Source organism: Lepidochelys olivacea, assembly GCF_965140295.1.
Source record: "Lepidochelys olivacea isolate rLepOli2 genome assembly, chromosome: 2".
Lineage (NCBI taxonomy): Eukaryota > Metazoa > Chordata > Testudines > Cheloniidae > Lepidochelys > Lepidochelys olivacea.
This window is the reverse complement of record NC_140412.1, coordinates 232,094,140-232,115,690: the sequence shown is the minus strand read 5'-3', so window position 1 is coordinate 232,115,690 and position 21,551 is coordinate 232,094,140. Positions and strand designations below refer to the sequence as shown.

Genomic DNA, 21,551 nt, shown 5'->3' with positions numbered 1-21,551 from the left:
AATCATTAAACATGCTTGCTTTTAAACCATGTATAATATTTACAATGGTACACTCACCAGAGGTCCCTATTCCACCTTCAGGGTCTGGGAGCCCGCCTTGGGTGGGTTCGGGGGGTACTGGCTCCAGGTCCAGGGTGAGAAACAGATCCTGGCTGTTGGGGAAACCAGTTTCTCTGCTTCCTTGCTGTGAGCTATCCTCCTCGCCCCCAAAAACGGCTTCCGTGTTGCCTCCCACTCCTTGGATGGAGTCAAAGCACTGAGTTGGGGTAGTGGTGGCTGCACCCCCTAGAATGGCATGCAGCTCATCATAGAAGTGGCATGTCTGGGCTCTGAACCGGAGCGGCCGTTTGCCTCTCTGGTTTTTTGGTAGGCTTGCCTGAGCGCCTTAATTTTCACGCGGCACTGCTGCGGGTCCTGTTATAGCCTCTGTCCTTCACGCCATTGGAGATTTTTTCAAATATTTTGGCATTTCGTCTTTTTGAACAGAGTTCTGCCAGCACAGATTTGTCTCCCCATACAGCGATCAGATCCCGAACCTCCCATTCGGTCCATGCTGGAGCTCTTTGGCGATTCTGGGACTGCATGGTTTCCTGTGCTGATGGGCTCTGCAGGTGAGCTTGCCACGCTGACCAAACAGGAAATGAGATTCAAAAGTTCACGGGCCTTTTCCTGTCTACCTGACCAGTGCATCCGAGTTGAGAGCGCTGTCCAGAGCGGCCACAATTGAGCACTCTGGGATAGCTCCCGGAGGCCAATACCGTCGAATTGTGTCCACACTACCCCAAATTCGACCCGGCAAGGTTGATTTCAGCGCTAATCCCCTCATCAGGGGTGGAGTAAAGAAATTGATTTTAAGAGCCCTTTAAGTCGAAAAAAAGGGCTTCGTCATGTGGACGGGTGCAGGGTTAAATTGAGGTAACGCTGCTAAATTCGACCTCAACTCCTAGTGTAGACCAGGCCTGAGTCAGCTGTCACACCATATATTACATTCCATATTCTTCTGCATCTAACACCAGCCCCCCTGGAAGCTTACTTTTTGTTTGTTTGTTTTTTTTAATGAAACACAGTAGGCATGGAATTTTGTAGATGTCTTGGGACACAAGGTATGATGGTTCTGTAGACATTGTACCAAACTAGGTAGTGAAGACTTCAGGCAGACAGTAGTATCATTCAAACTGTTTGTGTACTGCAGTGTGAGTGTTTGACTTCTTTGTTTTGACACTGTCAGAATAATGTCTTCATTAAATTGATTATACATATATGTATGTGCAGAGATATCTCTAAAAAAAGAAAAGGAGTACTTGTGGCACCTTAGAGAGCTGTAGCTCACGAAAGCTTATGCTCAAATAAATTGGTTAGTCTCTAAGGTGCCACAAGTACTCCTTGTCTTTTTGCGAATACAGACTAACACGGCTGTTAGTCTGAAACCTGAGATATCTCTCTCTCTCTTTCTCTCTGTCAAAAGATGGAATGAATTTTGCCAAATGAAATTTTAATATATTTACACTATTTTAGAAGTTTGGTGCTCCTTCGAGAAATCAAACTACCTTTTTGCTGGTTATGGAAAATGCGTTCCTGTGACTGCCTGTTAGAGCTGCTGACATTTTTTAGACACTGGAATTTCTGTCTTACAGAGCTTATTTTCTAGCCAGTGTCCCCAGGCATCTAAGCACAGTTTCTTCCTCTTGCACATCTGACCTGATCTCAGAACTTAAGCTTAAGTGTATATGGCAAGAGGCACTTCCTTTTTCTGTAGGGTCAGAAATCAGTATACCAGGCATATCTAACATAAGAACAGCCATACTGGGTCAGACCAAAGGTCCATCTAGCCCAGTATCCTGTCTTCCATCAGTGGCCAATGCCAGGTGATTCAGAGGGAATGAACAGAACAGATAATAATCAAATCACGTTTTCTTCTTTTCACTAATTTGTTTTCCAGATGTCCATTTCCTCAGTATTTCCTTTCTGTACTCAATGTACTGGGTGCAAAGACATTTATAGTTACTTTCTAACTTTGTTCTCACCATTGTAAAGGGTACAGTCTGTAAAGGACAAGTCATCAATTCCAATGTCTCCACAGAAACCGTCTCCCACAGTACCTTCCACTAAGATCTAGGGAAACAACAATTATGAAACCATTTGTCAGCATATAGTAGACTTTCACTTCTCATTATATATTTAATATCAATTGATAGAAGAGCCATTAACTATGTTTCATGATTTTAAAATGAGCTTAAATTTGTTCTTGTGGAGATACTGTATTTGGTAACACTTCATGAAAGAGACTAATCATTATCAATGCTCTCTGGTGTTCATATTAATCACAGTGAACTACGACATTAATGTGGTTGGTTATACAATCACATTTAAATCCACTGAAACATTGTGACGTAAAATGATGGCAAGATGGTATAATAAGTGGCACATTATAATTAGCTCTTTTAGTAGTTACTGTAATAACATTAATCATCTTTAATTATTTTAATAGTTATGTGAATAAGTGATATACTTTTATGAGAATCCCATTAAACTGAAAATAATTAGATACACAGATATACTCTAGCGAACTTTAAAGAGAGGTACATATTTTACTAAATGTCATTAAAATAGCAGATATTTATGCATCCGATGAAGTGAGCTGTAGCTCACGAAAGCTTATACTCAAATAAATTTTTTAGTTTCTAAGGTGCCACAAATACGCCTTTTCTTTTTGTTTATACATTTACTTCTCATTATTGCCAAAATATAGAACAAATTAGTATTCAGAATAAACAACAGGCAAGAGAATTAGCTTCTTTCGTTTTGACTGATTCAGAACTGTCAAACACTGTGATGTCACAACCAATACAGTTACAGAGACCCTGTCAGCTTCAATTTTCTTAATTTTAACTTTCCTTTCAAAAATTCCTTGTTTCTTATAGAGTTCCCTTAAAATGCTATCTTCTTTTCAAAAAAAATTTACAAGGCTTCCCTGTTTCCCTGTTGGATGTTTACCAAGGTTAGAGCTTGCTGAAAAATGAGAACTTTTTTTATTTAAAAAGGGAGAAAAAAGTTCATTTCAGTTCTTCCCCCCGCAACAAGGTTTCCAATTCACCCCAATTGTAATGATCCAACACCCCCCTCAGAATCCCCAAAACATTTTAAGTTGTCTTGCAGGGTGCAGTTGTCTCTCCGCCAAATTTATGGTTCAGTCACACTGAAGATGCTTCCCATGAGTGACTGGATCAATTACTAAGTAATATAGCCTTTGCCACACTTACTGTCCCGATTTTCTTACCCTACACGGGAAAAGCTAATAACCCGAGTATTCCAGGAAAAAACACCATTGTTAATTACTGAAATAACATGCACACAGGAATGAGTTTCCACGAAGCCCATGAAATGCTAGTTAAAAACTCAAATGCCAGTCTCAGCACATGACATTGGAGCTCAATATCCAGTTCACACAGAGGAACAAAGTATAAGTGGTAACCAGATGCCACAGCACTGCTTCACAGTACTACTAAAACATAATGCTTTTGCAATAATATCTAAAACTGCAAAAACAGAACATTTATTTCCAAAAATTTATGAACCGCAATTCCAAATAAAGTCACCAAAGATATGTGGTAATTGTGTGGAAGTATCTTGATTAAATGTCAGCAGCATTTTGAATAAAGCATCCTGGCATCAAATGCCATCTCAGAAATATACATTTGGATATTATGCTTTAATTCTTTTTTGTCCTATAGTTAATTAGCGGTTGTAAACCATGTGCAGGCAGCGTCCCCAACAACAAAGAAAAAAGAATGATGGATGCTTGTTTTTACTCTCTAAGAGAACCACTGTGATAAATAAACCTCAGTATTGATGCAAAATGGTTATAATTAAATTATTATAATTTATTCTTATAATATTAGGTTATTACAAACTTGTCTGTGCCTTTACTGAATTTCAAGAGATACCTACTCTTCTGCTATGCCCACAATGCATGGAAAATATAACAACATTACCGTATGTTTTTGGTTGCTTATGTTATTAAATAAGATATTCAAGTTAATTAAAGAAATTTCAGGAAGCTTCTGCTTTCTGTTCCATAGTTAAAAGTCTCATGTGTCAAAGGAAGGTGACACCTCCTTGGCCATTAAACCATGTTTACTACATCCACGCATTTATGAAGACTCTAAAATACAACTTTTATAACTACTAGAGTACTTTGTTTTAATTCTATACTATTTCCATTTTATACTATGTTTTAAAGTATTTATTGGTTATTGCAATTTGTGCTTTGTACAAAATACTTAATAGAAGAAGTTTTAATGGCCAGTTGTAAATACTATAAACAACAGGTCATAAATCTAAGGAGAACTGGAAGGAAAAAAAAGGTAACAGACAACGAATTGTCTTTATCAAAAAACAGACCACCATTCTGGTCTAAAATATCATCATTTGGCACAGATATGATTTTTAAACAACAGACTTTGAAAAATATTTTTGTCCTGACTTTAAAAGAATGCAAGACTGTGTGTGTGTGGAGGGGTAAGCATGGGAGATTTATCAGAAGCCATAAAACATTAAAGAGGGCTTTCCTACCCCGCCCTTTGCAGGAAAAAGATTCTACTTAAACCTACTCAAAAGGTACTCAAGAATTTTCCACTCTCTGCCTTAATTTTATCACTCATCACACCTCTCCCTGCTGTCTATAGGAGCAAGACTGCTAAGAAGAATGAAGTCAGAGGGCAACACCAAACAAACAACCTCACTGCTAAGATTTTAACATGGATAGGTGAGACAGTTAGCTCAAGCACAGCCACAAAATGAGTATGATTTATTAACACAGGTTTCCTTGCTAATTTTGGTCATAATTTACCAAAGAAGAGCATGCCCACCGGAGGTAGTCTCATTCTTAAAGGGAGGCCCATCTCTGTTAAAAGCTCTCCACATACAGGGAGACATACAGAAAAGAATAAAATGGAAATAACAATTGTTTATCATTTGTGTTCCATTTTGTGTAATATCTTTTCTTTCTTTAATAATAAAACAGTCATTATAATGTTGATGATTATTATGCCTGTTTTTAATTATGGTGTCCCCTCAGGCATGGCAAAGAACCCTATGTGATTAAAATAGTGAGAGTCACGTCCTCTAAAGGAGCAGGGATCTACCTTAAAATACGGTAAAGGCAAGGAAGAGGATAATGTAGCAGTAGTAAACTGTTAGCGATGCTCTTACTACTGGAAAACATACAGATTGAGGCCTGGGGTAAATTTCTTTTTTTGCTTTAGATATGCTTCTACTTTAGCCTCACAAATATGAGCTTGCATATATTTGATGGTTTAAGGCTTGATTGTGGACTTACCATAATCCCTGAGTAAAGGGCAGCATGTAATTGCACTGTAGTTGTAGGGCCCTGGTCCTGCCCCCATTGAAGTTAATAGTAAAATTCCCATTAACTTCTATGGTGCAGGATCAAACCCAAAGAGGAGACCAAGTGGCATGTAATCTCCATCAGAACTTTACCTAGTACAGATTAGTTCCCCTGTGCATTAACTCAGCTGCAGTAACCAGGGTACTGAAAACTAAGCCAAGGCTCCTTCCATACCCTAGTCACTTGAATGGAAAGGGGAGTAGCCCATCATCTGTCTCACCCATTCAGGGGTTTTTGCTCACCTTTATGCCCCTGTAAGAATATGTGTACAATGCACAGTCCTGCCCACAGTCCACATGAAAATTGCAAGGATAGTTTGCCACTAGGATATCATGTCACTGAAAATAACATTAAATCTAGATAATGTTTATCACTTATATAGTACTTGACATGTTTAAAGCACTGTGCAAACATTAAATAATTAAGATGCTGCTTCCACTCTGATGATGCATATGCTTCACAACATCAAAGACAGCTATCCAATAAAAGGAACAGGTACAAAAATAGACAGCAATTTATTTATGGAACAATGGTCCTGTAGACAAAACAAGTACTGAGTTGCAAGATGACACTCATTTGTGATTTCTCACTGACTAATGCACTGCATGCTGTTTTAGTTCTTGGTGAAATTAACTAATGTGTGCATGAAAGTTTTTTTTTTTAAAGCACGCTTTTGAAGAGAATATTAATTAATCCAGCATAATGTGTGCCTAAAATGAAAACTTTGAATAAAAAACCCAACAGAATCATTGCAAGAAAAAAGTCTCCTGTCCTTTCAATGTGGAGCGTTACTTTCCCCCATAACACACACAGACACATAAAAATCATATCCTAAATAGTCACCCATCCTTTTGTTTTCCATTTAACTTAAAACAGAGCCCATATTACACCTCAATAGTGTTCCTTAGTCCTGGCATTATAAAAAATGCACCATGACAGGACAAATCAGGATAGCCATTTTTAGTGAACACCACACAACAAGGTATATAAGTAACTTGCCAACACTCCAAATTCAGTCGTGTTCAATTTTAATCGTCCTTGTTACACCCTGTTGTGATACTGAAAGACCTAATGTAAATCTTTCAGTGAACTGTAATTCACAGAAAGAGAGCAGGAGTCCTGCAAATTAGCAATGTAAACAGGTTGTGTATTTTTTTTTTAAAGTGTTTTGTCTGGTGAACCTTAGCTCAATATTTTTTTCCTCTGCTAATTCACTACCTTAAAGAAAAAAAAATAAAATAAAATTTGAATTTCTTGGAAGGCTTCTTTAGTTACTCAGTGACTAGTATCCTGGGTTTTTGCATAAAACATTATTCAAATTATTTCTTTAAAATAACACAGAAAATGTAGGTGTTTGTTTGGGGAAGTATCTACTAGACATGTTAATTCAGTTGTGCCATAGGGTCAACCACATGAGTTCAGACAAACTTCACAGTGTAGTTCTAACTCAAATAGATTACAGATCCTTAATATGAGACTTTGATTTATCCTTGGGCTTTCTAAAAGAACAGCTGTTCAAAGCACTGAGGTTGTTTTAAGTACTACTCTGTATTTGCCAGTTTAAAAGTGGAAACAGGGTCAGTTTCTGATCTAGTTTTGTAATATATAGCTGGGTCTATGTGAAACCTTTGTAAATGTTTACCACTTTTAAATTAATTTGCCAGCTGAAACTCTTCAAACTGAAAATGCTATTATAAAACAATCTGCAGGGAACTTACCTACCATGAAGCTCATTTCACATCTCACTTATTATTTGAATGGGGATAAATAGTTCCTGATTTCTCCAGCTCTAGTAACTGCTCAATCCAGGTTGAATCAAGGTGTACTTGCTGAAAGGCAGATCTAAGGGTACTCTCTGGGGAAGTGGGAGCCCTAGGTTCAAGTTTCTGCTCCAGAGTTAGGATTCAAACCTCAAACTCCTACATCCTAGGTGAATGCCTTAAGGTTATGATGAGAGCACCACTACAACCTCCTCCTACATTTATATTAATCTAGCCCTTCATTTCCTTTACTTTTCTTAAAATATCTAAAACAAAATATTTTGTTTCAGGTTGAAGCATTTTTTCCCAACTTTTTCAATTTGCTGAAAATTCCAGAAATAATCAGTTTTTGTTTGACCTGCCAGAATAGAAAAAAAAAGTCAGTTATACACAGCTCTGTATTTATGTGTGTTGTTGGATCAGCACCAGAGTGCTCAAGCCCACAATGCACAAAATATAGCTCAAGTTATATAACTTCTTTCTCAGCCTATTGTATTTACACTGTCAAGAATATAATGGAATAGAAGAAAACTGGTGCCTACAAACTAGAAGAGTCATATTTATGTAAAGCTTTATGAATGACTAAGTGGCAAATACAAATGAGAAGTCCTTGTGGCACCTGAGAGACTAACAAATTTATTTGGGCATAAGCTTCCATGGGCTAAAACCCACTTCATCAGATGCATGGAGTGAAAAATACGGTAAGCAGTATATATAATATGTATCACAGCACATGAAAAGATGGGAGTTGCCTTACAAAGTGGGGGGTCAGTGTTAATGAGGCCAATGCAATCAAGGTGAACGTTGCCCATTTCCAACAGTTGACAAGAAGGTGTGAGTATGAGCAGAGGGAAAATTACTTTTTGTAGTGACCCATCCACTCCCAGTCTTTATTCTGGCCTAATTTGATGGTGTCCAGTTTGCAAATTAATTCCAGTTCTGCAATTTCTCATTGACATCTGTTTTTGAAGTTTTTTTGTTGAAGAATTGCCACTTTTAAGTCTGTTATTGAGTGTCCAGGGAGATTGAAGTGCTCTCCTACTGGTTTTTGAATGTTCCAATTCTTGATATCTGATTTGTGTCCATTTATTCTTTTGCGTAGAGACTGTCCGGTTTGGCCAATGTACATGGCAGAGGGTCATTGCTGGCACATTATGGCATATATCGCATTGGTAAATGTGCAGATGAACGAGCCCCATTCCTGGCCAATGGGAGCTGTGGGAAGTGGCGGCCAGTGCGTCCCTCCGTCCTGCCACTTTCTGAAGCTCCCATTGGCCGGGAACGGTGATCCGCAGAGCTGCAGGCGGCCATGCGTGTGGATGGTCAACATCTGCAAAATGTCTTGCAGCCTGCAATCAGCTTACCCTGATGGGCCACGTGCAGCCCACGGGCCGCAGGTTGCTCACCACTGCCCTAACAGCATCCCAATGGAAGAAGATATCATTGTAATCTGGTAGTGAGTTTTAACTGGCCTACCCAGCTGAATGTACTCCAACCCACTAATGTCATATCTGGTATCTAGAAGGTGTCATGTGAACTATCAAAATAAAGCTAATAACATACTGATCATTAATGTAAGTAGAGTCAGGATGAGCTCCACCCTGACATCTGGTAGTGAGTTGTGGCAAGTTGTGGAAAAGAACTTCAGGGGCTGATCTCATTTGCATAGGCACACCCACCCGGCCTAGCATGAGCCCATAGCTGCCCAAATGGTCACTTTGGCTGCTGTGGGATCCCCAGTTTCTCTGTTATTGGGGCAAGAAGAATAAATTGTTATTATCCTGATTATGTGAATCAAGGACAGTGGAACTGTACTTGGCCTTTTGTTATGATGGAGGGACTCGCCATCAACTAAGTAGAACTCACTAGGCAAGGGACATGGGTTCCAAAACTCAGTGAATTGAGAGAGGCTGGGGATAGGTATTACGACCTGGTGGTATGGGCCCCTGATGAGGGCCCTACATGCTAATTGCATCTCCTTCTTCCTCCACTGTGGAACGTCAGAGCTAATTTTGATTCTATTAGGAGTTAGTTACAGGCTGGTGAGCTGAATTCACTTTGGGCCAACGGTGCACAGCACTGAGGCTCCCCTACTACAAGCTGAAATCACTAAGTGTTATGTTAAGTAGTGGAGGAGCCTGAAGATATATTATAGAGCAGGTTGTGGGATAGCTGGAGCAGCTCATGGGACAGCTGGCAGAGCAGAGTGGCTGGTGGAGCGGAGCAGTTTGCGGGATGGCTGGAGCAGCTCACGTGTGGGGGCTGGCAGAGCAGAGCGATTTGTGGGACGGCTGGTAGAGTGGAGCGGAGCCCCATGGAGAGATGGGGCAATCGGCTTTGGACCACGTAAGGTGCCCCTTAACCCTCCCATTTCCACCCAGGTTGGGAGGTAAAACTCTGCAGCTAAACTTTCGAACTCTGGGGCAGCACTGACCAGGGGAAGAGACTTTTGGGTTGTTGGACTTTTGGGACTTTGGGTGACTTTTGGTTTGCTGGACTCAAGAACCAAAGGGAAAGGACACAGCCCAATTTGCTTGGGATAGGTTTTGCTCATAGGTTGTGGTATGAATCCTTTTTTATGGTGTTTCCCCAACGTAATGTCACATTGTTTCTCTCCATCATTAAAAAGCTTTTGCTACACTCAGACTCTGTGCTTGTGAGAGGGGAAGTATTGCCTCTTAGAGGCGCCCAGAGGGGGTGGTATATATTTGTCCCAGGTCACTGGGTGGGGGGTTCGAGCCAGTTTTGCATTGTGTTATTGAAATGGAACCCCTAGATACTGAACCCGGCCCTTGTTGCTGCCGACTCTGATGGGCAGAAGGGTTACATTAATATTATTGAATGGTGAATGTACAGAGGATAAATTCAAAATTAGAAACACATTGGAAATTATGTTCTTAAAATATGTCTGCCAGGCAGGGCTTAAGTTACCCCACCCTAGACAAAGGAATGTTGTTCTGCTATCTGGAAGGCATTTTCAAGGTACATTAAGAGACAATGGGAACACAATTTACATCAAAAGTAATCAGGAGCATCAAAGTCAACAAGGGAAGGAGACAGTAGGGGAGAGGAGTTTGCAGGAACAGATCAATTTGCATTTTAGCAAACATGGGCGGGGGGAGAGCCGAGGGGGGAGAAACCAGCATGAAACTCCCTTCACCTCTGCTGGAATCAGAGCACTGAAACAGAGCTGCTTAACACACAGACATTCAGGCCAGGATTCAACTCAGAAGTTAAGTTGACCCAGCTACATCCTCACCCTTGAGGGACATAGTTAAGCTGACCTAATCCCCAGTGTAGACAGTGCTAGGCTGATGGAAGAATTCTTCCATCGACCTAGCTACCACTTCCTGGGGAGATGGAATAACTGTGCTGATGGGAGAACCCCTCTGTGACTATAGTGAGTGTCTACACTGAAGTGCTGAGCAGCACAGTCATAGCATTTCAAGTGTAGACAAGCCCTCAGTGCATGCTTGCATGCTGGCTGGAAGCATCCAGTCAAGAGAATTACAGCAGCAGAACATTCTGAGGTGCTCATGGTTACAAGGCAGGCCCTCACTAGTCTGGATTGTACCGCAGAATGTTTTTCTAGTTAGCTAGCTGCTTTAAAATGATCTATTTTCATCTTTGGTGTTAAGAAACATACCTTTCAGATTGGAGATATTTTGTCAGTCCCATTAAATACCACAAGTGAATGCTGTTAAATTGTAAACACATGACACAGCATTAAAATACTGGGCATAGGCAGGTGGAGTGAAATTTCACTTTGTCTTAACTGTTCTGCTAATCAGGTCTCTCAATTGGCACAATATGCCTCTCCTTGCATGTGCCTCTTTTTAAATGTTTAAATTAAAGTGTAAACATTAATACTTCACACAACATGTACTGCTCTTTTTTCACTTGAGAAGGCTAAATAGTCTACAAGAATGTACTCATAAGCAACATAAAAATATCTACGGCTAACTGGGTTTTCAGTGCAATTAGCACCCTAGGGAAATCAGATTTTTGGCAGCCCCTCCAAAATATAAGCAAATTTATTCCCTTGGAACTCAAAATGCGTCCATTCATTTCTGATATCGTGGACAACTGGCCTAGTCAACCAATGCTAAGGCTGGTCCTCAGTGATATTCTAAGTTTGTCAAGGATATATTCCAGTGAAAAATTCATGGATGAGTTGTGGTAGCAATCTCATGACTTCTGAGTAGCAAAACTATGGGGAAAATCATAAATAAAACACACAATGGTCAGCATTTAAAAGTCAGCATTTACCAAGAGCTAGCAGATTGTGGTATCCGGACTACTTTTGAATAGGGAATATCTGTAGTATCTCAGGTTTCAGAGTAGTATCTCAGACACTAAAGCACTGTAACTGTTGGCAAACATTGATGTTTAATGATGACCACTGCAAGACTATCAGAATTGCCATATCAGACAAGAGTACTGGCATGGCCGGCCCACAACATTTTGGCACCTGAGGCAGGGAGCTCAAATGACGCCCCCATATCCCCTTGCTTGGGCCAAAACTTTGAAAGGTCTCAATTCTGCCTTCTTCCTGTTCTACTCCTCTCATGGTACTGCTCTGCTACCTACCCCAATAAAGGAGAACTAACAACTTAAAATGCCTTGTTCAAAAATTTTAAGTAACACTTAACTTGCAAACACCAGAACAGCAAATGTAACTTTTCTTGTCTGCATAATAAACACTGGCATTTTTATCTGTTTGAATAATCAAAGTGGTGCTTTCCTTGCCTTCTTGGCTTCAAAGATTTTCTTGCAAGGCCAACCAGCCTCTCCTGTGTCATTGTGGAGTGCAGATGTGTTTTTATTAACTTCAGCTTGGAGAAGCTGCGTTCTCCACGGGCAACTGTTACAGGAAGTGTTAGAAGTATGCACAGAGCAACAAAAGCATTTGGAAAGAGGGTGGTCATCTTATTTGTGCACATATATTCCAGAACAGCCTTTGGAGTTGATCCTGCTGAAATGTATCTTGAAAGGGCTTTCAGTTCATCACCTATATCACTCGTATCAATAGTACGCATGTCATCATGTGTCAACATTGTCTGTCGTGCCCTTCATTGCTGGTGTAGGTCTTCTTCAGGAATACTGAGGAGTTTTGGAATATCATACAACATCCCAAATATACTGCTGTGTTCCTTGAACTGCATGAAATGTTCTTCAACTGACTGTATTGCACAATCAAGCACCTAGTTAAAGAATTCAACTTTGAATTGTTGTTTGGGGTCTCTTATGGGATTATCCCATGCCACCTTCTTAGGTGACTTGTATTCTTGAATGGGTGGGAAAATAGCTTCAGTGCGAAGTTCCTCTGCCAAATTCTGTGCACTCTTCAGAACATTCTCAAATCCCTCATCTGACCGGTGAGACCGTATGTATAACTTTGCCTTGTCCAGTTGTTTCATTGCTCCAGATATATCAAGGTCAACACCTTGGAGTCTCTTGCTTACAACATTTATTTCAAACAGTATGTCATGCCACAACACTAAGCCACACAGAAATTTGAAGTTATGTATGTTTCTGGTGATTCCATTTCCCTCTGCCACTGTTATCCTACGAACAGTTTCTGTCATAGCATTATCCTCCATAATGACAATTATGGCATCATCTATCTTCCCAATTTGGTGTTTGATAGGCTTTATCACCTCCACTTGACTTTCCCATCATGTGGCACGTGGTGGTTTCAGTGTCAGAGAGGATGCTCCCAGATGTTGCTTCAAAATTTGCCATCGATGAGTTGATGCAGAGAAAAATACATAGATGCTTTGAAATACATTAAAAAATTCAGCAGCCTCACTAGAAACTGATGCTGCATCACTGACCACCAAGTTCAATGAATGAGAACGGCATGGGACAAAAAAAGCTCGAGGGTTTAACTCTTGGCTCCCTGTCTGCACTTCTCTGTTCTTTCCTCTCATCATCATAGCCCTGACCTCTCATGTCAGCTATCGCAATTCCTGTATCTTCCAGCTCTTTAAGAAGCACATATTTGTCATACCAGCTCCTGTAGTATCAGCAATGTCAATAAATTCTAGAAAATGTTCTTTTACAGTCACCATTGCAGGGACATTTTCACTAGGTTCTGTTGTTGTTACAAAACGCACCATTAAAGTAATTTGTTCTGTATGGCTGCTGTCAGGTGTGCAGTCCAGAATAACAGAGTAATATCTCGCTGACTTCAGATCTGTCACAATCTTCTGTTTGACTTTTGTTGCCAGTAACTGTATGATCTCATTTTGAATTGTTTTTCTAAGGTAGTGGTGTGTGTACATTTCTTGGGTGGTGACTCTTCTTAGATGCTCCTGGAGTACAGCATCAAACTCATCCATCAGCTCCACAATTTTAAGGAAGTTTCCATTGTTTGGCTCATTCAGCTGATCTGAAGTGCCATGCAGGGCTTGGTTTTGGGTAGCAGGCATTCTCCCAATGGCAATGAGACTTTTCAGAACATTTTGCCAGTAAAGAGACTCTGATGCAATCTTCTCTTGATGCTGATAATCTATGGTGGCCTTTAACCTTAGTCTCATCTTAAGATCTTTCCACGTATGGAATGCTCTCTGGTGATTTGCTGCCTTCTCATGGCATGCCAGATTTCTAGCCAGATTTTTCCAGTCCTTTGTTCCTGTAGAACCCAATGTAGCTGGAACATTAGACTGGAAGAGTATGCAACAAAAACAGTATGCAGCATTCTGGGTTTATATAAACCATGGCCTCTCCACTTTGTCACCATTGGGAATTTCACACCAGTAATACGTTGGATGGAAACTTCTATTTTCATTGTCTTTGCGGAACATGAAGTGTTTCACTTGCTGTGGCCCATGCAGTACAAGGAAGTCCCTCAGGCTACTGCTCAAGTGGGTCCACAGTCCTGGATCGAGACTTAAGGAACTAAACTCAGCAGCAGCTGTTTCTTGCACCTCCACCACACTCTGATCTACACTTTTCTTCAGGAATGTGCATGGTTACATCCATTTGAGATGGAGATATGGATGCTGCAGTAGCTGCCAGGTGACCTGCACTCTGACTAACTGGAAGATCAGGCATCTCCTCACCACTCACATCCTCACTGGCGCTGGAAGGCTCACCGTGAACATTTTTGTCTATGTATCTCAGGAGAGCGCCTGCCTGCTTAGATAAAAAAGCTTCCTTTGCTTTCTTTCTTTTTCTGAATGCTGCCCCAGAGGGGCGTTTTCTTCTTTCACTCATGACTGATATTCTGTGCCAACTATAGTGGCTCTCAACACTCAATTGAAGGGGACAAATAAGCAGGCTGGTAGTAGGGCCTGAGTGAGGGAAGATATCAGCATCTTAAGGGCCTAACTGGCTCCTACTACTTCAGTTGACTGCCTTTTCTCCTCAAGTGGATTCAGGGAAGCAGCAGGAAACAGGTAGCTCCCTGAGAAGCTGATGTTAATCAGTCCAGGCTTCTGGGGGTGCTAGAGAGGTACATAAGAGGCTCCTCCTCCTCTCTCTCCCTGCAGCTCCTGCTGCTTTCTGTTATTCCCTCTCAACTTTTCTCCTGCCTGCCTGTTATGTCTGTAAGCAGTGTCAGGATGAGCTCCACCCTGACATCTGGTGGTGAGGTGTGGCAAGTTGTGGAAAAGAACTTCAGGGGCTGATCTCATTTGCATAGGCACACCCACCACGCCTAGAATGAGACCATAGCTGCCCAAATGGTCACTTTGGCTGCTGTGGGATCCCCAGTGTCTCTGTTATTGGGGCAGGAAGAATAAATTATTACCCTGATTATGGGAACTGTGCTTGGAACTGTACGTGGCCTTTTGTTATGATGGAGGGATTCACCATCAACTAAGTAGCACTCGCTAGGCAAGGGTCATGGGTTCCAAAACTGTGTGAATGGAGAGAGGCTGGGGACAAGTATTAATACTTGGTGGCATGGGCCCCTTGGTGAGGGCCTTACATGCTAATTGCTCTTCCTCCTCTCTCCACTGTGGAATATCAGAGCTAATTTTGATTTCATTAGAAGTTTAGTTATAGGCTGCTGAGCTCATCTTGGGCTGACAGTGCACCAGCACTGGGGCTCCCCTACTACAAGTTGAATTCACCTAAGAGCTGAAATCGCTGAGTGTTGTGTTCAGTAGTGGGGGAGCCTGAAGATATATTGTGGAGCAGTTTGCGGGACGGCTGGAGTGTCTTGCGGACCGGCTGGTGAAGCAGTTCGACGCGGAGCAGTTTGTGGATGGCAGGAGCTCCTTGTGGGCCGTGGAGCTGAGCGAAGGAGTTCGTGGGGCGGCTGGCAGAGCGGAGCGCAGCTGAGCGAAGGAGTTCGTGGGGCGGCTGGCGGAGCGGAGCGCTGCTATGGAGCTGTGGGGCGGTCAGCTTCAGATCATGTAAGGTGCCTCTTACCCCCGTCCCATTTCCACCCAGGTTGGGAGGTAAAGCTCCGCAGATAAACTTTCGAACTCTGGGGCTGCCCTGACCGGGGACAGAGACTTTTGGGGCATTGGACTTTTGGGACTTTGGGTGATTTGGGGTTGCTGGACTCAAGAACCAAAGGGAAAAGGGCATGCCCCAATTTGCTTGGGGTGGGGTTTTTTTGCTCATGGGTTGTGTTATGAATCCTGTTGGTGGTGTTTCCCCAACATAATGCCACATTGTTTCTCTCTGTTATTAAAAGGCTTTTGCTACACTCAGACTATGTACTTGCGAGAGGGGAAGTATTGCCTCTTGGAGGCGCCCAGCGGGGGTGGTATATATTTGTCCCAGGTCACTGGGTGGGGGCTTGAGCTGGTTTGCATTGTATTATTGGAATGGATCCCCTAGATATTGAACCTGGCCCTTGTTGCTGCCAACTCTGACGGGCAGAAGGGTTACATGTCTCTTGTGCCCGCCTTCCTCCAGCACAGCACTCCACCATTTCTGTGCATCTAGAGCAGAGAGAATACATATGCACCAGTAGCAGACACAATTTTCTACACTCTGGGTCCTAGTGCTGCCCCTCCACCCCAGTCCGGCACCCGAGGCAGCCACCTCAGTTCGCCTCATGTTAAGGCCAGCCCTGAGTAGTGGGCCAACCACTCAGCATCCTGAGGCTAATTACCACCAATTGGATGTACTTTTGAGGCTAAAACAAACACTCAGTATTGTTTCTCACTATGCAACATTATACTATGAGGAAAATTTTGTATTGATTCCATCTAATGACCAGTACCCTGAAACAAAGAACTTTTGTAGTAACTACCCTTCCTGGAGAAATATAGGCAATTTTTCTCCTGAAAAGTTTGGGGCTTCTTGTGACAGTTCCTGTTAGAATTTCTTAGTTAGCTACATCTTGCCTTTTACATAGAGTCCCTGAAAGGTCAGGTTCTCTATTTCCGTTCCCCCTCAAAAAATATCATCTTATAGTTTTAGGTGGATTCTTGTCACCACATCTTTCCCTTTAACAATTTGATTACACTGCCATGGTGTTGTAGCTCTTGGTACCCCCATTCAGAGTTGTCCAATCTGGGTGTGTGTGTCAGTATTTATTCATCCACTCCTGCACAACCTCTCCCCACTAACAACAAATTAAGGGCCTTTGAAAATAAAATAAAACATGAAAATTAAGGAATCCATGACAGCGGAGAAGATATTTTGGCTGACCCTCTATGCCATCACTCTGGAAGATTTAGCATAGTAAGATGCAGCCCAGGGAAAAAAGGGGGCTAAAATGTCATGACATGGGCTGCTCTGAGGGCTGGTATGTCCTCCCCTCCCCCAACATATACTAGAACATCCAGGAGCTTCCCAAAGTTACAATGCCCTCCCCACAGATATCTAAGGGCTGCTCCACAGCAGCCCAGAATACTCTGTTCCAGTATATGCTACATGCATTCCCCTCCCACTCCCAGTGGGGCCTCAAGGAGGCCAGCCTGTGGCTCTCCTACGCAAGGCCTATGCCCATGGAAATTTTTCCTCTGGTTAGCTAAGGAGATGTAGTTGGAAAGAGAATCAATCACTCCCTTCTATTCAGGGAGATTCTCTTGATAGTTGTCACAAATATTCATAGTAGAAATTGAGTAAGCTACCAAATCACTCTGTAGAACATAAGGATGGGGGTAAGTGTTCATTACTCGTATATATTGCTTAAACTTATGTACCTTGACTTACACCAAGTTTTGCCTCAGTCATCTGTAAAACTGCAATAGTAAGACAGAATTACCACTTCTACTTCCTGCATGCACACACTAACTCCACCAATTATAGCAAGAAAAGTAGAAAGTTGTGAGCAGAACAAAAAAACCTGGGATGAAATCCTGGCTCCATTAAAATCAATGGGAGTTTTGACATTGGTTTCAATGGGGCTAGGATTAATCTTTGTTTCTTAAAACACACTCTCTCACATCCCTAGCTTGGCTATCATGTGCCAAGAGACTATGAAAATATGAAGTTTTGGTTAAGGCATAGGATTGGAAAAAGGATATTTTCCTAAGCCTTCTACAGCTTTCCTATGAGTCTCTAGTGACATTTTCAAAAATGCCTCCTAGAGCAAGTCAGGAAGGGAAAAAATCCATTAAATGTTTCGTGTTTTACATCAAATAAGGTAATTTGGGGAAAAATTTTCTGACCAGCTGTACTACTCACAGCACTTTGCATTTACACAGCACTTTTCATCCATGACTCTAAATATTTTATGCAGTTGACCAAATATCATTATCCCTTTTTTATAATCCTTAATTACTAGTAAGGTTTGGGGCAGCATAGGCTTCATTTTCAAAGGCGCTGAAAATCTACAGCTTCCATTGTCTTCACCTTAACAACTGAGGCATCCAAGTGAAAAGCCACTTTTGAATATGTTGATCCTAATTTTTCATTGCCTCAGTTTCTCCATATTCAATTATGTTACAGGTCTGCGTGAAGCTTATGTTTTTTAATAGATGTCATGGACTTTGGGGATCCCTGAATGTCAGGTGCTACAGAAAACAAAGGTTATGTATTATATTGTTTAGCCCATACTAAAAAACAAAACTAAGAAAACTAAGACTGCAAAAGTAATAACTTAAAGCCAGGGAACGGCAATGTTAAGGTTGTACAGGCAATCTTAACTCTGCTCCCATGCATCCATGTTTTAACTGTGTCTTTTACTGCATGAACTCATTTTATATTTGTATTATTGTAGCACCTAGGAACCCTAGTCATGCACTAGGACCCCATTGTGCTAGGCACTGTACAAACACAGAGCAAAAAGATGGTCCATGCTTACAATCTTAGTAACATTTCTTCAGGACCCTTGCCTCAATTAGTGTCCATACTGAACAAAGTATTTTCCCTGCCTCTGATAGTGGTTTCCCTGCTTCACCAACCTTTCTATACTGTTAAATCATCTTTGCCTGAGATGACATTGCTGAAGTTTATAACATTACTTCAGAAAAATACTATTTTTGCCTTTAGAATATATATCATTGCACCAAATGTGTTTACTAAAAGATTTCCACCCACCCACACTTCATTTCAAATACACCAGTTGAACACTCATTATCAAAACAGTCAGTATAGTTTACACAAACAGAAGGATAAACATTCCCATAAAATCCACTTAACTATACATTTATTTGCCATATTCAGTTAAGTGCTTCCTTTCTGCAAAAGCATTTTGGTTTAAATAGGAATAGATTCTGCAGTCCCCCACCTCCCCCTCTTTACTTATCACAAGCTAAGGGGAGAAATTCTTGTGAGACCTGTGCATTCAATACAGTAGCACATCAGGGTTGGGGGTTTCTTTTGGTTTGGTTTGGTTTGGTTTTTCTAATTGGGCTGCACACATGTGAATACTGAGGTTTTGCATACACAGTTGAGACATATATACGAAATACATCTCAGCTTAGACAGAGGAACCCAGTTGCCCTTATACTGGAAATAACACTGTGGTTTGCAGTCCCTTGGTAGATGGCATATCACAGCCATAAATTATTATTATTTCTATTTACCTAATTTATGACAAATATGAAATTAGGTGTCACTGTTCGATGACTGTTCAGTAGACTTTGCAAAATCAGCTGGTGATCTCTGTGCAGCACTTAGTGGTCATGTGTCAACACAACAAAACCACAACCAGTTAGTATAACTGGCCCTCCAACAGGTCAAGAAATGAAGGAGCCTCTTAGCCACAGAGAAGCACTCCTGCTAGTTCAGGTCTGAGGTACATTGACCCAGAAGTGTGAAGAAGCTGGCATTGCCTCTGCTATATCTATTCTGTGGATAAAGAGGGCTTCAGTCTCCAGGGCTGTCAAGCCAAAGATTTTCACCTGCAAGTTGTGATAGATCAGTTGATCAAAACGCAGCATGGAATGAAGACCCAACACTTATACTATCTCATCCAAAGAATACAAATGGAGCATGATGGAGGTAAGTGAGAGGTTAATTAAAGTAATTGTAATCATCTCACTGTTACTTAGTACTCCCCCTACATACTTGTTGCAGGCATCTAGCATCTCTGATATATGTAGATAGTAAGCTATTTGGGGCAGGTGCCATATTTTCACAGTGTGTGTATACAATGCTTAACACATTAGTGCCTCTAAGCAACATAACAACAAGAACAGAAGCAGCTAAAGCTCCATTTTCTAAGTCAAACCTTTTGTCCCCAAGATCAAGCTAATAACTCAAATATCATAACATGAATCTACAACTAATTCTATGGGTAAAATTAAAAAAAAAAAAGGAGTGACTGACAATAAATCAGTTTAAGACTGAGCTAATGAGCTAAGTAACTGAAAAACAGTATAATGAAGGTAGAACTTATCTTATTTTTAAACAAACAACAAGATGACAAATCAGATAAGATCTCAATACGCACGATAAAATGGAAAAACAATTCATTTTAATCCAATTTTCAAAATGAATGAAATTGACTACAATCAATGTAATATTTCATCAGATTGTTTCTAGTGTTAAAAATAAGGCCAATTCTTCATTTCAACACTGTATAGGAAATACACCAGAGGATTAATATGTTGTAACCAATTAAAAATAATACTTCCTCCACCATTTGAATAGCCAAATACTAAAGTGGTGTTTTGCTGATCCCATCATAGATCGTGCATATTATATTGTAGAGCTGGATATATCATTTGAAACAATCCTAGTATTCATTTTTCTTTTTCACCCCAAGTAGTCTAAAAATACAATGCTGATAATATCAATATTTCATTGAAACTGATCCAACTCTCCCTTTGTTTGATTCTTCAAAGAAAAACAATAGCAAGTATATCCCAACAGACTCCTTTTTACGTGAAGACTTCAACATTATTTTCTCTCTAAATTGATACAATATGAAGTCTACAATTTTTCACTTTCTGTGTACCCTGCAATAGATAAGCCACATGAAAATTGGCAGCACAATGGTTGCAGCATATTTTGTCTGCAAAGAAAAGGGACACTATCATATTTCTCAGTAATGTTGCCTACCAGCTGATATAGGAGTGATGTTGCCTGACTCTGAAGTCAATTCTGAGTTTTCTCCTCATCCAGACCTTGGTGGTTAACCATCTTGGGTTGTGGGATTTAAAGAGAAGGATACATGATGGGATCCTTCAGGAGTCTAGGACATAAATCCACAGGGAGAAGGAAGCTAAGGATACAATAGACAGACTATTTCAGTCTTGCAGATGCCAAGACTGAGAATTCACATCACGCTACATTAAATGAAATGAGACAAAATTGTATTTTGTATTATTTTAAGATTTCTCTCTGAACCATTTAGCAATTATCTTTCCTAACTCACAGGGGATGGACGAGGCCCCAGAGGGCTATAGATGGGCAAACATAGTACCTATCTTTAAAAAAGGGAATAAAGAGGTCCTGGGGAATTATAACTTTGATACTTGGAAAGATAATGGAACAAATTATTAAACAATCAATTTGTAAGCACCTGGGGAATAATAGGGTTATAAGGAATAGCCAGTATGGATTTTTCAAGAACAAATCATGTCAAACCAACCTAATTTCCTTCTTTGACAGAGTTGCTGGACTAGTGGATTGCAGGAAGTAGTAGACATGAGATATCTTGATTTTAGTAAGGCTTTTGACACAGTTCTACATGATATTCTCAAACAAACTAAGGAAATGTGGTCTAGATGAAATTACTATAGGGTGGGTGCATACTAGTTGAAAACTGTACTCAAAGAGTAGTTATCAATGGTTCACTGTGAAATTTGGAGGGCATATCTAGTGGAGTCCTATGCTATCCAATATTTTCATTAATGACTTGGATAATGTAGTGGAGAGTTTGCTTCTAAAATTTGAGGATGACACCAATCAGAGTGGTTGTAAGCATTTTGGAGGATGGGATTAGACTTCAAAATAACTTTGAAAAATTGGAGAATTGGTCTGAAATCAAGATGAAATTCAATAAAAACAAGTGCAAAGTT

General features: G+C 40.8%; 1 protein-coding gene across 1 annotated transcript in view; it reads right to left on the bottom strand.

Moving 5' to 3' along the window:
* Positions 1-21,551, bottom strand: part of MALRD1 (MAM and LDL receptor class A domain containing 1) — a gene marked incomplete at both ends in the record, with an annotated part of 444,317 nt that overhangs the window by 309,744 nt on the left and 113,022 nt on the right. The window contains one exon of the mRNA XM_084621129.1: positions 2,025-2,112. Within this exon, the coding sequence (XP_084477255.1) occupies positions 2,025-2,112 (88 nt within the window). The remainder of the gene's footprint in view (positions 1-2,024; positions 2,113-21,551) is intronic.